Source organism: Chiloscyllium punctatum, chromosome 3 (assembly GCF_047496795.1).
Source record: "Chiloscyllium punctatum isolate Juve2018m chromosome 3, sChiPun1.3, whole genome shotgun sequence".
NCBI classification, from domain to species: Eukaryota; Metazoa; Chordata; class Chondrichthyes; order Orectolobiformes; family Hemiscylliidae; genus Chiloscyllium; species Chiloscyllium punctatum.
In genome coordinates, this window is record NC_092741.1 from 9,758,817 (window position 1) to 9,773,296 (window position 14,480).

At 57.9% G+C, this 14,480-nt stretch overlaps 1 protein-coding gene across 1 annotated transcript in view; it reads right to left on the minus strand.

Annotated features, from left to right (window-relative positions):
* Positions 1-14,480, minus strand: part of LOC140453925 (dynein axonemal heavy chain 6-like) — a 754,975-nt gene that overhangs the window by 11,519 nt on the left and 728,976 nt on the right. Inside the window, exons 46-47 of the mRNA XM_072548780.1 lie at positions 12,238-12,340; positions 8,759-8,986 (exon numbers count right to left, since the gene is read on the minus strand). Of these exons, the coding sequence (XP_072404881.1) occupies positions 8,759-8,986; positions 12,238-12,340 (331 nt within the window). The remainder of the gene's footprint in view (positions 1-8,758; positions 8,987-12,237; positions 12,341-14,480) is intronic.

Sequence of the window (14,480 nt, forward strand, 5' to 3'; positions counted from 1 at the left end):
GGTCGGTGGGGGGGAGGGAGGGGATGGTACACACTTTGCCCTGTTACTGAGGGTCGGTGGGGGGAGGGAGGGGATGGTACACACTGCTGTTACTGAGGGTCGGTGGGGGGGGAGGGAGGGATGGTACACACTGCTGTTACTGAGGGTTCGGTGGGGGGAGGGAGGGGATGGTACACACTGCTGTTACTGAGGGTCGGTGGGGGGAGGGAGGGGCTGGTACACACTGCTGTTACTGAGGGTCGGTGGGGGGAGGAGGGGATGGTACACACTGCTGTTACTGAGGGTCGGTGGGGGGAGGGAGGGGATGGTACACACTGCTGTTACTGAGGGTCGGTGGGGGGGAGGGAGGGGATGGTACACACTGCTGTTACTGAGGGTCGGTGGGGGGAGGGAGGGGATGGTACACACTGCTGTTACTGAGGGTCGGTGGGGGGGAGGGAGGGGATGGTACACACTGCTGTTACTGAGGGTCGGTGGGGGGAGGGAGGGGATGGTACACACTGCTGTTACTGAGGGTCGGTGGGGGAGGGAGGGGATGGTACACACTGCTGTTACTGAGGGTCGGTGGGGGGGAGGGAGGGGATGGTACACACTGCTGTTACTGAGGGTCGGTGTGGGGAGGGAGGGGATGGTACACACTGCTGTTACTGAGGGTCGGTGGGGGGAGGGAGGGGATGGTACACACTGCTGTTACTGAGGGTCGGTGGGGGGAGGGAGGGGATGGTACACACTGCTGTTACTGAGGGTCGGTGGGGGGGGAGGGAGGGGATGGTACACACTGCTGTTACTGAGGGTCGGTGGGGGGAGGGAGGGGATGGTACACACTGCTGTTACTGAGGGTCGGTGGGGGGAGGGAGGGGATGGTACACACTGCTGTTACTGAGGGTCGGTGGGGGGGGAGGGAGGTCGGATGGTACACACTGCTGTTACTGAGGGTCGGTGGGGGGGAGGGAGGGGATGGTACACACTGCTGTTACTGAGGGTCGGTGGGGGGAGGGAGGGGATGGTACACACTGCTGTTACTGAGGGTCGGTGGGGGGAGGGAGGGGATGGTACACACTGCTGTTACTGAGGGTCGGTGGGGGGGGAGGGAGGGGATGGTACACACTGCTGTTACTGAGGGTCGGTGGGGGGGAGGGAGGGGATGGTACACACTGCTGTTACTGAGGGTCGGTGGGGGGGAGGGAGGGGATGGTACACACTGCTGTTACTGAGGGTCGGTGGGGGGAGGGAGGGGTGGTACACACTGCTGTTACTGAGGGTCGGTGGTGGGGGAGGGAGGGGATGGTACACACTGCTGTTACTGAGGGTCGGTGGGGGAGGGAGGGGATGGTACACACTGCTGTTACTGAGGGTCGGTGGGGGGAGGGAGGGGATGGTACACACTGCTGTTACTGAGGGTCGGTGGGGGAGGGAGGGGATGGTACACACTGCTGTTACTGAGGGTCGGTGGGGGGGGAGGGAGGGGATGGTACACACTGCTGTTACTGAGGGTCGGTGGGGGGAGGGAGGGGATGGTACACACTGCTGTTACTGAGGGTCGGTGGGGGGGAGGAGGGGATGGTACACACTGCTGTTACTGAGGGTCGGTGGGGGGGGGAGGGGATGGTACACACTGCTGTTACTGAGGGTCGGTGGGGGGAGGGAGGGGATTGGTACACACTGCTGTTACTGAGGGTCGGTGGGGGGTGAGGGAGGGGATGGTACACACTGCTGTTACTGAGGGTCGGTTGGGGGGGGGGAGGGGATGGTACACACTGCTGTTACTGGAGGGGTCAGTGGGAGGGAGGGGATGGTACACACTGCTGTTACTGAGGGTCGGTGGGAGGGAGGGGATGGTACACACTGCTGTTACTGAGGGTCGGTGGGGGGGGGGAGGGGATGGTACACACTGCTGTTACTGAGGGTCGGTGGGGGGGGGGAGGGGATGGTACACACTGCTGTTACTGAGGGTCGGTGGGGGGGGGAGGGGATGGTACACACTGCTGTTACTGAGGGTCGGTGGGGGGGGAGGGAGGGGATGGTACACACTGCTGTTACTGAGGGTCGGTGGGAGGGAGGGGATGGTACACACTGCTGTTACTGAGGGTCGGTGGGAGGGAGGGGATGGTACACACTGCTGTTACTGAGGGTCGGTGGGGGGGAGGGAGGGGATGGTACACACTGCTGTTACTGAGCGTCGGTGGGGGGGGAGGGAGGGGATGGTACACACTGCTGTTACTGAGGGTCGGTGGGGGGGAGGGAGGGGATGGTACACACTGCTGTTACTGAGGGTCGGTGGGAGGGAGGGGATGGTACACACTGCTGTTACTGAGGGTCGGTGGGAGGGAGGGGATGGTACACACTGCTGTTACTGAGCGTCGGTGGGGGGGGAGGGAGGGGATGGTACACACTGCTGTTACTGAGCGTCGGTGGGGGGGAGGGAGGGGATGGTACACACTGCTGTTACTGAGGGTCGGTGGGGGGGAGGGAGGGGATGGTACACACTGCTGTTACTGAGCGTCGGTGGGGGGAGGGGATGGTACACACTGCTGTTACTGAGGGTCGGTGGGGAGGGGAGGGGATGGTACACACTGCTGTTACTGAGGGTCGGTGGGGGGGGGGGGATGGTACACACTGCTGTTACTGAGGGTCGGTGGGGGGGGGGGAGGGGATGGTACACACTGCTGTTACTGAGGGTCGGTGGGGGGGGGAGGGGATGGTACACACTGCTGTGACTGAGCGTCGGTGGGGGGGAGGGGATGGTACACACTGCTGTTACTGAGCGTCGGTGGGGGGAGGGGATGGTACACACTGCTGTTACTGAGGGTCGGTGGGGGAGGGGATGGTACACACTGCTGTTACTGAGCGTCGGTGGGGGGAGGGGATGGTACACACTGCTGTTACTGAGGGTCGGTGGGGGGGAGGGAGGGGATGGTACACACTGCTGTTACTGAGCGTCGGTGGGGGGAGGGGATGGTACACACTGCTGTTACTGAGGGTCGGGTGGGGGAGGGAGGGGATGGTACACACTGCTGTTACTGAGGGTCGGTGGGGGGAGGGGATGGTACACACTGCTGTTAGAGGGTCGGTGGGGGGGGGAGGGGATGGTACACACTGCTGTTACTGAGGGTCGGTGGGGGGGGGGGGAGGGGATGGTACACACTGCTGTTACTGAGGGTCGGTGGGGGGGGGGGGAGGGTGGGGATGGTACACACTGCTGTTACTGAGGGTCGGTGGGAGGGAGGGGATGGTACACACTGCTGTGACTGAGCGTCGGTGGGGGAGGGAGGGGATGGTACACACTGCTGTTACTGAGGGTCGGTGGGGGGGGAGGGGATGGTACATACTGCTGTGACTGAGCGTCGGTGGGGGGGAGGGGATGGTACACACTGCTGTTACTGAGCGTCGGTGGGGGGAGGGGATGGTACACACTGCTGTTACTGAGGGTCGGTGGGGGGGGGGAGGGGATGGTACACACTGCTGTTACTGAGGGTCGGTGGGGGGGGGAGGGGATGGTACACACTGCTGTTACTGAGGGTCGGTGGGGGGGAGGGAGGGGATGGTACACACTGCTGTTACTGAGGGTCGGTGGGGGGGGGGATGGTACACACTGCTGTTACTGAGGGTCGGTGGGGGGGGGAGGGGATGGTACACACTGCTGTTACTGAGGGTCGGTGGGGGGAGGGGATGGTACACACTGCTGTTACTGAGCGTCGGTGGGAGGGAGGGGATGGTACATACTGCTGTTACTGAGGGTCGGTGGGGGGGGGGGGGGGAGGGGATGGTACATACTGCTGTTACTGAGGGTCAGTGGGGGCGGGGGGGATGGTACACACTGCTGTTACTGAGGGTCGGTGGGGGGAGGGGATGGTACACACTGCTGTTACTGAGGGTCGGTGGGAGGGAGGGGATGGTACACACTGCTGTTACTGAGGGTCGGTGGGAGGGAGGGGATGGTACACACTGCTGTTACTGAGGGTCGGTGGGGGCGGGGGGGATGGTACACACTGCTGTTACTGAGGGTCCTTGGGGGGGAGGGAGGGGATGGTACACACTGCTGTTACTGAGGGTCGGTGGGGGGGAGGGAGGGGATGGTACACACTGCTGTTACTGAGCGTCGGTGGGGGAGGGAGGGGATGGTACACACTGCTGTTACTGAGCATCGGTGGGGGAGGGAGGGGATGGTACATACTGCTGTTACTGAGGGTCGGTGGGGGGGGAGGGAGGGGATGGTACACACTGCTGTTACTGAGCATCGGTGGGGGAGGGAGGGGATGGTACACACTGCTGTTACTGAGGGTCGGTGGGGGGGGGGAGGGGATGGTACACACTGCTGTTACTGAGGGTCGGTGGGGGGAGGGGATGGTACACACTGCTGTTACTGAGCGTCGGTGGGAGGGAGGGGATGGTACACACTGCTGTTACTGAGGGTCGGTGGGGGCGGGGGGGATGGTACACACTGCTGTTACTGAGGGTCCTTGGGGGGGAGGGAGGGGATGGTACACACTGCTGTTACTGAGGGTCGGTGGGGGGGGGAGGGAGGGGATGGTACACACTGCTGTTACTGAGGGTCGGTGGGGGGCGGGGGGGGATGGTACACACTGCTGTTACTGAGGGTCGGTGGAGGGGAGGGGATGGTACACACTGCTGTTACTGAGGGTCAGGGGGGAGGGAGGGAGGGGATGGTACTGCTGTTACTGAGCGTCGGTGGAGGGGAGGGGATGGTACACACTGCTGTTACTGAGCGTCGGTGGGGGGAGGGAGGGAGGGGATGGTACACACTGCTGTTACTGAGGGTCGGTGGGGGGGGGGGGAGGGGATGGTACACACTGCTGTTACTGAGGGTCAGGGGGGAGGGAGGGAGGGGATGGTACTGCTGTTACTGAGCGTCGGTGGAGGGGAGGGGATGGTACACACTGCTGTTACTGAGCGTCGGTGGGGGGAGGGAGGGAGGGGATGGTACACACTGCTGTTACTGAGGGTCGGTGGGGGGAGGGAGGGGATGGTACACACTGCTGTTACTGAGGGTCGGTGGGGGGAGGGAGGGGATGGTACACACTGCTGTTACTGAGCGTCGGTGGAGGGGAGGGGATGGTACACACTGCTGTTACTGAGCGTCGGTGGGGGGGGGGAGGGGATGGTACACACTGCTGTTACTGAGGGTCGGTGGGGGGGGAGGGGATGGTACACACTGCTGTTACTGAGCGTCGGTGGGGGGGAGGGAGGGGATGGTACACACTGCTGTTACTGAGGGTCGGTGGGGGGGGAGGGGATGGTACACACTGCTGTTACTGAGGGTCGGTTGGGGGGGGAGGGAGGGGATGGTACACACTGCTGTTACTGAGGGTCGGTTGGGGGGGAGGGAGGGGATGGTACACACTGCTGTTACTGAGGGTCGGTGGGGGGGGAGGGAGGGGATGGTACACACTGCTGTTACTGAGGGTCGGTGGGGGGAGGGAGGGGATGGTACACACTGCTGTTACTGAGGGTCGGTGGGGGAGGGAGGGGATGGTACACACTGCTGTTACTGAGGGTCGGGGGAGGGAGGGGATGGTACACACTGCTGTTACTGAGCGTCGGTGGGAGGGGGAGGGAGGGGATGGTACACACTGCTGTTACTGAGGGTCGGTGGGGAGGGGAGGGGATGGTACACACTGCTGTTACTGAGCGTCGGTGGCGGAGGGAGGGAGGGGATGGTACACACTGCTGTTACTGAGGGTCGGTGGGGGGGGGGGGAGGGGATGGTACACACTGCTGTTACTGAGCGTCGGTGGGGGGGGGGGATGGTACACACTGCTGTTACTGAGGGTCGGTGGGGGGAGGGAGGGGATGGTACACACTGCTGTTACTGAGCGTCGGTGGGGGGGGGAGGGAGGGGATGGTACACACTGCTGTTACTGAGCGTCGGTGGGGGGGGAGGGAGGGGATGGTACACACTGCTGTTACTGAGGGTCGGTGGGGGAGGGAGGGGATGGTACACACTGCTGTTACTGAGGGTCGGTGGGGGGAGGGAGGGGATGGTACACACTGCTGTTACTGAGGGTCAGTGGGGTGGGGGAGGGAGGGGATGGTACACACTGCTGTTACTGAGTGTCGGTGGGGGGGGAGGGAGGGGATGGTACACACTGCTGTTACTGAGGGTCGGTGGGGTAGGGGAGGGAGGGGATGGTACACAGTGCTGTTACTGAGGGTCGGTGGGGGGGGGGGAGGGGATGGTACACACTGCTGTTACTGAGGGTCGGTGGGGGGGAGGGAGGGGATGGTACACACTGCTGTTACTGAGGGTCGGTGGGGGAGGGAGGGGATGGTACACACTGCTGTTACTGAGGGTCAGTGGGGGGGGAGGGAGGGGATGGTACACACTGCTGTTACTGAGGGTCATGGGGGGGGGAGGGGATGGTACACACTGCTGTTACTGAGGGTCGGTGGGGGGGGAGGGAGGGGATGGTACACACTGCTGTTACTGAGGGTCGGTGGGGGGAGGGAGGGGATGGTACACACTGCTGTTACTGAGGGTCGGTGGGGGGAGGGAGGAGATGGTACACACTGCTGTTACTGAGTGTCGGTGGGGGGGGGATGGTACACACTGCTGTTACTGAGGGTCGGTGGGGGAGGGGATGGTACACACTGCTGTTACTTAGCGTCGGTGGGGGGGAGGGGATGGTACACACTGCTGTTACTGAGCATCGGTGGGGGGGGGGAAGGAGGGGATGGTACACACTGCAGTTACTGAGGGTCGGTGGGAGGGAGGGGATGGTACACACTGCTGTTACTGAGGGTCGGTGGGGGCGGAGGGAGGGGATGGTACACACTGCTGTTACTGAGGGTCGGTGGGGGGAGGGAGGGGATGGTACACACTGCTGTTACTGAGCGTCGGTGGCGGAGGGAGGGAGGGGATGGTACACACTGCTGTTACTGAGGGTCGGTGGGTGGGGAGGGGATGGTACACACTGCTGTTACTGAGGGTCTGTGGGGGGCGGGGGGGATGGTACACACTGCTGTTACTCAGCGTCGGTGGGGGGTGAGGGAGGGGATGGTACACACTGCTGTTACTGAGGGTCGGTGGGAGGGAGGGGATGGTACACACTGCTGTTACTGAGGGTCGGTGGGGGGAGGGAGGGGATGGTACACACTGCTGTTACTGAGCGTCGGTGGGGGGGGGAGGGAGGGGATGGTACACACTGCTGTTACTGAGCGTCGGTGGGGGGGGGAGGGAGGGGATGGTACACACTGCTGTTACTGAGGGTCATGGGGGGGGGAGGGGATGGTACACACTGCTGTTACTGAGGGTTGGTGGGGGGGGAGGGAGGGGATGGTACACACTGCTGTTACTGAGGGTCGGTGGGAGGGAGGGGATGGTACACACTGCTGTTACTGAGGGTCGGTGGGAGGGAGGGGATGGTACACACTGCTGTTACTGAGTGTCGGTGGGGGGGGGGGATGGTACACACTGCTGTTACTGAGGGTCGGTGGGGGAGGGGATGGTACACACTGCTGTTACTTAGCGTCGGTGGGGGGGAGGGGATGGTACACACTGCTGTTACTGAGGGTCGGTGGGGGAGGGGATGGTACACACTGCTGTTACTTAGCGTCGGTGGGGGGGAGGGGATGGTACACACTGCTGTTACTGAGCATCGGTGGGGGGGGGGAGGGAGGGGATGGTACACACTGCAGTTACTGAGGGTCGGTGGGAGGGAGGGGATGGTACACACTGCTGTTACTGAGGGTCGGTGGGGGAGGGGATGGTACACACTGCTGTTACTTTGCGTCGGTGGGGGGGAGGGGATGGTACACACTGCTGTTACTGAGCATCGGTGGGGGGGGGGAGGGAGGGGATGGTACACACTGCAGTTACTGAGGGTCGGTGGGAGGGAGGGGATGGTACACACTGCTGTTACTGAGCGTCGGTTGGGGGCGGAGGGAGGGGATGGTACACACTGCTGTTACTGAGGGTCGGTTGGGGGAGGGAGGGAGGGGATGGTACACACTGCTGTTACTGAGGGTCGGTTGGAGAGGGAGAGGGTGTTTGTAGATGTGGTACTTTGTCCTGGATAGTACCAAAATCCTTAAGTGCCCTCATCCAGGCAAGTGGGAAATATTCCATCAGATTCTTGGACAGGCCTTGGGGACTCAGGAAGTGAGTTACTTGCTGCAGAATTCCTTGTGTCTGAATGCTCTTGTAGCCACTGTATTTATGAGGTGTCCAGTTCTGGTGTCTGGGCAATGGTCACTTCCTGGTATGCTCATCCTGGTGAACTCAGCGATGGTAATACCATGGAACCGAAAGGGGTGACCGTTAGGTGGATGAGAAAGTTGGTTGTGAGTCAGTTGGAGTGGGAGGGATTGAGGAGAGTTTGAAGAATGTCAGAGTTGGCGCTGAGTTTGGAAGGACAGTTGGAACTGCTCACGAGGGGATGCTCAGAATCTGACTGCGGCTGTGGGGAACATACATCCGTTCGTAACAACATCTCCAAATCAGGGTGGGTCAGAAACGAATGTTCATTGTCAGAAACAAGTTCTGATGCTGTCCCCAGGCAGAAGGATGGGCCCTGACCAATTGAATCCCGGGGTCACAGGGGACTCACCCTGATAGGTTACACTGGTAAGGCAGGCCTGCCCCCTCCCCTCACTGATATGTTCCAGAAGCTTGCCTGGAATCCTGCAGCAATTCCACATATTCCCAGGAGTGAGATCCATCAGGACCCCTGTCAGCTCCGATCACCCCACTGCCTCCACTTTATACACAGCAACCCATCCTGGAAGGGGAAGCACTTACCTCCAGGTCGGAAGAGCTGAACTCGTACGGGATATTCCAACCCAACGCTCCGTACTTGTTCCTCTCCTGGATGATGGCGTTGAAGAGACACAGACTGAAGAGTAGCCTCCTCCAGCTCACGCTCACATTCTCCTTCATGTAGGTTCTCTCTGTCACTTCCCCCACCCCACTGCTCCCAAAGCTGGTCAGCAGCTTGTTCTTCAGACCCTGGGGTGGCTCCACAGCAACCTTCGAAAGAGGCAAGACCCTCATGTTAGACCGCACTCCTTCCCAGATAGGATTCCCATCTCCTCCAGCTCCAGGTCAATGGGTCACCATTGGGATCTTCAGAAAGCTTTTCATCATGTCCACAATAAGAGCTCAGTTTTTTTTCCCTGAGAGTCATCCCCAGGAGATGGGTGTCACTGCCTGGCAGCGTTTAGTGCTTGTTCCTTATTGCTCAGAGGGCAGTTCAGAGTCAACCCCATTGCTGTGGGTCTGGAGTCACGTGGAGGCCAGACCAGGTAAGGATGGCAATTTCCCACCCTGAAGGTCATTAGGGAACCAAATGGGTGTTTTCCAAATGACTGACAAAGATCACGGTCAGCATTCGGCTCTTAATTTGTGATTTTTAAAAGCTGATTTCTAATTGTACCATCTGCTGTGGTAGGATTCACCCCCCAAGTATCCAGAACAAGACCTGGATGTCAGGGGAGATGCTGGCTATTCATCCAGAGACCCTGGTACCAGCCCGGGGAGGTGGGCCAGGTGGGGGGCATTTCAATTCATTTCCAAATTTAACAAAAAAATCTGCAACTCAGGTCGAATGTTGAGTCAATTGTCAGAAAATCCCATCTGGTTCATGAATGACATTTAAGGAAGGAATCTGTCAATCTTACCTGGTCTGGTCTACATGTGACTCCAGACCCACAGCCACATGTTGGCTCCTAACAGCCCTGTGGGTGACTAGGAATGGGGAATAAATGCTGACCCAGCCAGTGACGCCCTCATCTTGTGAATAATAATAAAACGGGTGAGTCATGTGACCATTCAGCCCGTTGTCTTGTCAGTGACGGGGGTGATGGTGATAGTGGCAGTGACGGGGGTGGTGATGTTGCCAGTGGTGGTGGTGGCGGTGGTGATAGTGGCAGTGACGGGGGTGGTGATGTTGCCAGTGGTGGTGGCGGTGGTGATAGTGGCAGTGACGGGGGTGGTGATGTTGACAGTGGTGGTGATGATCATTGTGGTGGTGATGATTTTGGTAAGGTGGTAATAGTGGTGATGGTGGTGATGGTGGTGGTGATGGTGGTGATGGTGGTGATGGTGGTGGTGATGGTGGTGATGGTGGTGATGGTAGTGATGGTGGTGGTGGTAGTGGTAGTGATGGTGATGATATTGGTGGTGATGGTGATGGTGATGATATTGGTGGTGATGGTGATGGTGATGATATTGGTGGTGGTGGTGGTGATGATATTGGTGGTGGTGGTGGTGATGATATTGGTGGTGATGGTGATGGTGATGATATTGGTGGTGATGGTGATGATATTGGTGGTGGTGGTGACGGTGATGATATTGATGGTGATGGTGATGGTGAGGATATTGGTGGTGATGGTGATGGTGAGGATATTGGTGGTGATGGTGATGGTGATGATATTGGTGGTGGTGGTGGTGATGATATTGGTGGTGATGGTGATGGTGATGATATTGGTGGTGATGGTGATGGTGATGATATTGGTGGTGGTGGTGACGGTGATGATATTGATGGTGATGGTGATGGTGAGGATATTGGTGGTGGTGGTGATGGTGATGATATTGGTGGTGATGGTGATGGTGATGATATTGGTGGTGATGGTGATGGTGATGATATTGGTGATGGTGATGGTGATGATATTGGTGGTGGTGGTGGTGATGATATTGGTGGTGGTGGTGGTGATGATATTGGTGGTGATGGTGATGGTCGTGATGGTGATGATATTGGTGGTGGTGGTGGTGATGATATTGGTGGTGGTGGTGGTGATGATATTGGTGGTGATGGTGATGGTGATGGTATTGGTGGTGATGATATTGGTGGTGATGGTGATGGTGATGGTATTGGTGGTGATGATATTGGTGGTGGTGATGGTGATGATATTGGTGGTGATGGTGATGGTGGTGATGGTGATGGTGATGATATTGGTGGTGGTGGTGGTGGTGGTGGTGATGATATTGGTGGTGATGGTGGTGGTGATGGTGATGGTGGTGATGGTGATGGTGATGATATTGGTGGTGGTGGTGGTGGTGGTGGTGGTGATGATATTGGTGGTGATGGTGATGGTGATGGTGATGGTGATGATATTGGTGGTGATGGTGGTGGTGATGGTGATGGTGATGGTGATGGTGATGATATTGGTGGTGATGGTGATGATATTGGTGGTGATGGTGATGGTGATGATATTGGTGGTGATGGTGATGGTGATGATATTGGTGGTGATGGTGATGGTGATGATATTGGTGGTGGTGGTGATGGTGATGATGGTGATGATATTGGTGGTGGTGATGGTGATGGTGATGGTGGTGATGGTGATGGTGATGATATTGGTGGTGGTGGTGGTGGTGGTGATGGTGATGGTGGTGGTGGTGATGGTGATGATATTGGTGGTGGTGGTGATGGTGATGGTGATGGTGGTGATGGTGATGGTATTGGTGGTGGTGGTGATGGTGATGGTGATGATATTGGTGGTGATGGTGATGGTGATGGTATTGGTGGTGGTGGTGATGGTGATGGTGATGGTATTGGTGATGGTGGTGATGGTGATGGTGATGGTATTGGTGGTGGTGGTGATGGTGATGGTGATGATATTGGTGGTGATGGTGATGGTGATGATATTGGTGGTGATGGTGATGGTGATGGTGATGGTATTGGTGGTGATGGTGATGGTGATGATATTGGTGGTGATGGTGATGGTGATGATATTGGTGGTGATGGTGATGGTGGTGATATTGGTGGTGATGGTGATGGTGATGGTGATGGTATTGGTGGTGATGGTGATGGTGATGATATTGGTGGTGATGGTGATGGTGATGATATTGGTGGTGATGGTGATGGTGGTGATATTGGTGGTGGTGGTGGTGATGATATTGATGGTGATGGTGATGGTGATGATATTGGTGGTGATGGTGATGGTGATGATATTGGTGGTGATGGTGATGGTGGTGATATTGGTGGTGGTGGTGATGATATTGGTGGTGATGGTGGTGGTGGTGATGATATTGGTGGTGGTGGTGGTGGTGGTGGTGGTGATGATATTGGTGGTGATGGTGATGGTGGTGATATTGGTGGTGGTGGTGATGATATTGGTGGTGATGGTGGTGGTGGTGATATTGGTGGTGGTGGTGATGATATTGGTGGTGATGGTGGTGGTGGTGATGATATTGGTGGTGGTGGTGGTGGTGGTGGTGGTGATGATATTGGTGGTGGTGGTGGTGATGGTGATGGTGATGATAGTTGCCTGTTGTCGTACCTTCACTCCTTCATGGAGAATCGAGATGGGGAATGTGTGGTCCGATTTGGAGCTAAGTAAAAGCCTGAAGTTCGGATCAATGTGCACTCCTGGTTTTCGGAACCTAGAAAGAACGAGCCAAAGTAGGTGGTTAGGATCTGGATCACTCTACACGGGAGTGAGACAGGTCAGGGAGGAGCATCGTCAGTACAACAACTTAGCAGGAGACAAAGACCATGGGAGCAAACTGACTATCCCGTCAGAAACTTTGTTCAAAAAGTGGACATTTGGTGCAAATGGAGACAGAGTCCCTTGAACTGGAATAAAATGCACAAAGTAAACTTTCCAAAGAGGCAAGTGGAAAAAGATAAATGGCTTTCCGACCGTTTCCCCAAGAATCCTCAACTGCCTTCCAATTACAAATCTGTCTCACCTGGCTTAAATATTTACATAACTTACTCATGGGACATAGACACTGTTGGCTGGGTCCAGTATTTATTACCCCGTCCCCAGTTGCCCCCTTGAGAGGGTGGGGGGGAGCTGCCTTCCTGACCCACTGCAGTCCCTGTGCTGTGGGTAGACCCACAATGTCCCTGAGGGAGGGAATTCCAGGATTCGGACCCAGTGACACTGAAGGAACGAGGAGATATTTCCCAGTCAGGATGGGGAGGGGCTCGGAGGGGAACTTGCAGGGGGTGGGGTTCCCGTGTATCTGCTGCCCCTTGTCCTTCTCGATGGAAGGGGCTGTGGGTTTGGAAGGTGCTGCCTGAGGATCTTTGGGGAGTTCCTGCAGTGTATCTTGTAGATGGTACACACTGCTGTTACTGAGGGTCGGTGGGGGGAGGGGGGAGGGGATGGTACACACTGCTGTTACTGAGGGTCGGTGGGGGGATGGTACACACTGCTGTTACTGAGGGTCAGTGGGGGGGGGGGAGGGGATGGTACACACTGCTGTTACTGAGGGTCGGTGGGGGGGGGGGGAGGGGATGGTACACACTGCTGTTACTGAGCGTCGGTGGGGGGGAGGGGAATGTACACACTGCTGTTACTGAGCGTCGGTGGAGGGGGAGGGAAGGAGGGGATGGTACACACTGGTGTTACTGAGGGTCGGTGGGGGGGGGAGGGGATGGTACACACTGCTGTTACTGAGCGTCGGTGGGGGGGGAGGAAGGGGATGGTACACACTGCTGTTACTGAGCGTCAGTGGGGGGGGGGAGGTTGGGGATGGTACACACTGCTGTTACTGAGCGTCGGTGGGGGAGGGAGGGGATGGTACACACTGCTGTTACTGAGGGTCGGTGGGAGGGAGGGAGGGGATGGTACACACTGCTGTTATTGAGTGTCGGTGGGGGGGGAGGGAGGGGATGGTACACACTGCTGTTACTGAGCGTCGGTGGGGGGAGGGAGGGGATGGTACACACTGCTGTTACTGAGTGTCGGTGGGGGGGGAGGGAGGGGATGGTACACACTGCTGTTACTGAGCGTCGGTGGGGGGAGGGAGGGGATGGTACACACTGCTGTTACTGAGTGTCGGTAGGGGAGGGGAGGGGATGGAACACACTGCTGTGACCGAGCGTCGGTGGAGGGAGGGAGGGGATGGTACACACTGCTGTTACTGAGCATCAGTGAGGGGGGGAGGGAGGGAGGGGGTGTTTGTGGATGTGGTGCCAATCAAGCGACTGCTTTGTCCTGGATGGTGTTGAGCTTCTTGAGTGTTGTTGGAGCTGCCCCCATCCAGGGCAAGTGGGGAGTATTCCCTCACCCTCCTGACTTGTACCTTGTAGATGGTGGACAGGCTTTGGGGAGTCAGGAGGGGAGTTACTCACCGCAGTATTCCCAGCCTCTGACCTGCTCTTGGAGCCGCTGTGTTTATGGGGTGAGTCCAGTTGAGTTTCTGGTCAATGGTAACCCCCAGGATGTTGATAGTGGGGGATTCAGTGAAGGTCACACCACTGAGTGTCAAGGGGCAGTGGTTAGATTGTCTCCTATTGGCGATGGTCACTGCCTGGTCTGTGTGTGGTGCGAATGCTCCTTCCCACTTATCAGCCCAAGCCTGGATATTGTCCAGATCTTGTTGTGTTTGAACATGGTCTGCTTCAGTATCTGAGGAGTTGTGAATGGTGCTGAACATTGTTTAAGCATTGGTGAACATCCCCATTTTGGACCTTACGATGGAGGGAAGGTGATTGATGAAGCAGCTGAAGATGGTTGGGCCTGGGACCCTCCCCTGAGGGACTCCTGCAGAGCTGTCCTGGACCTGAGAT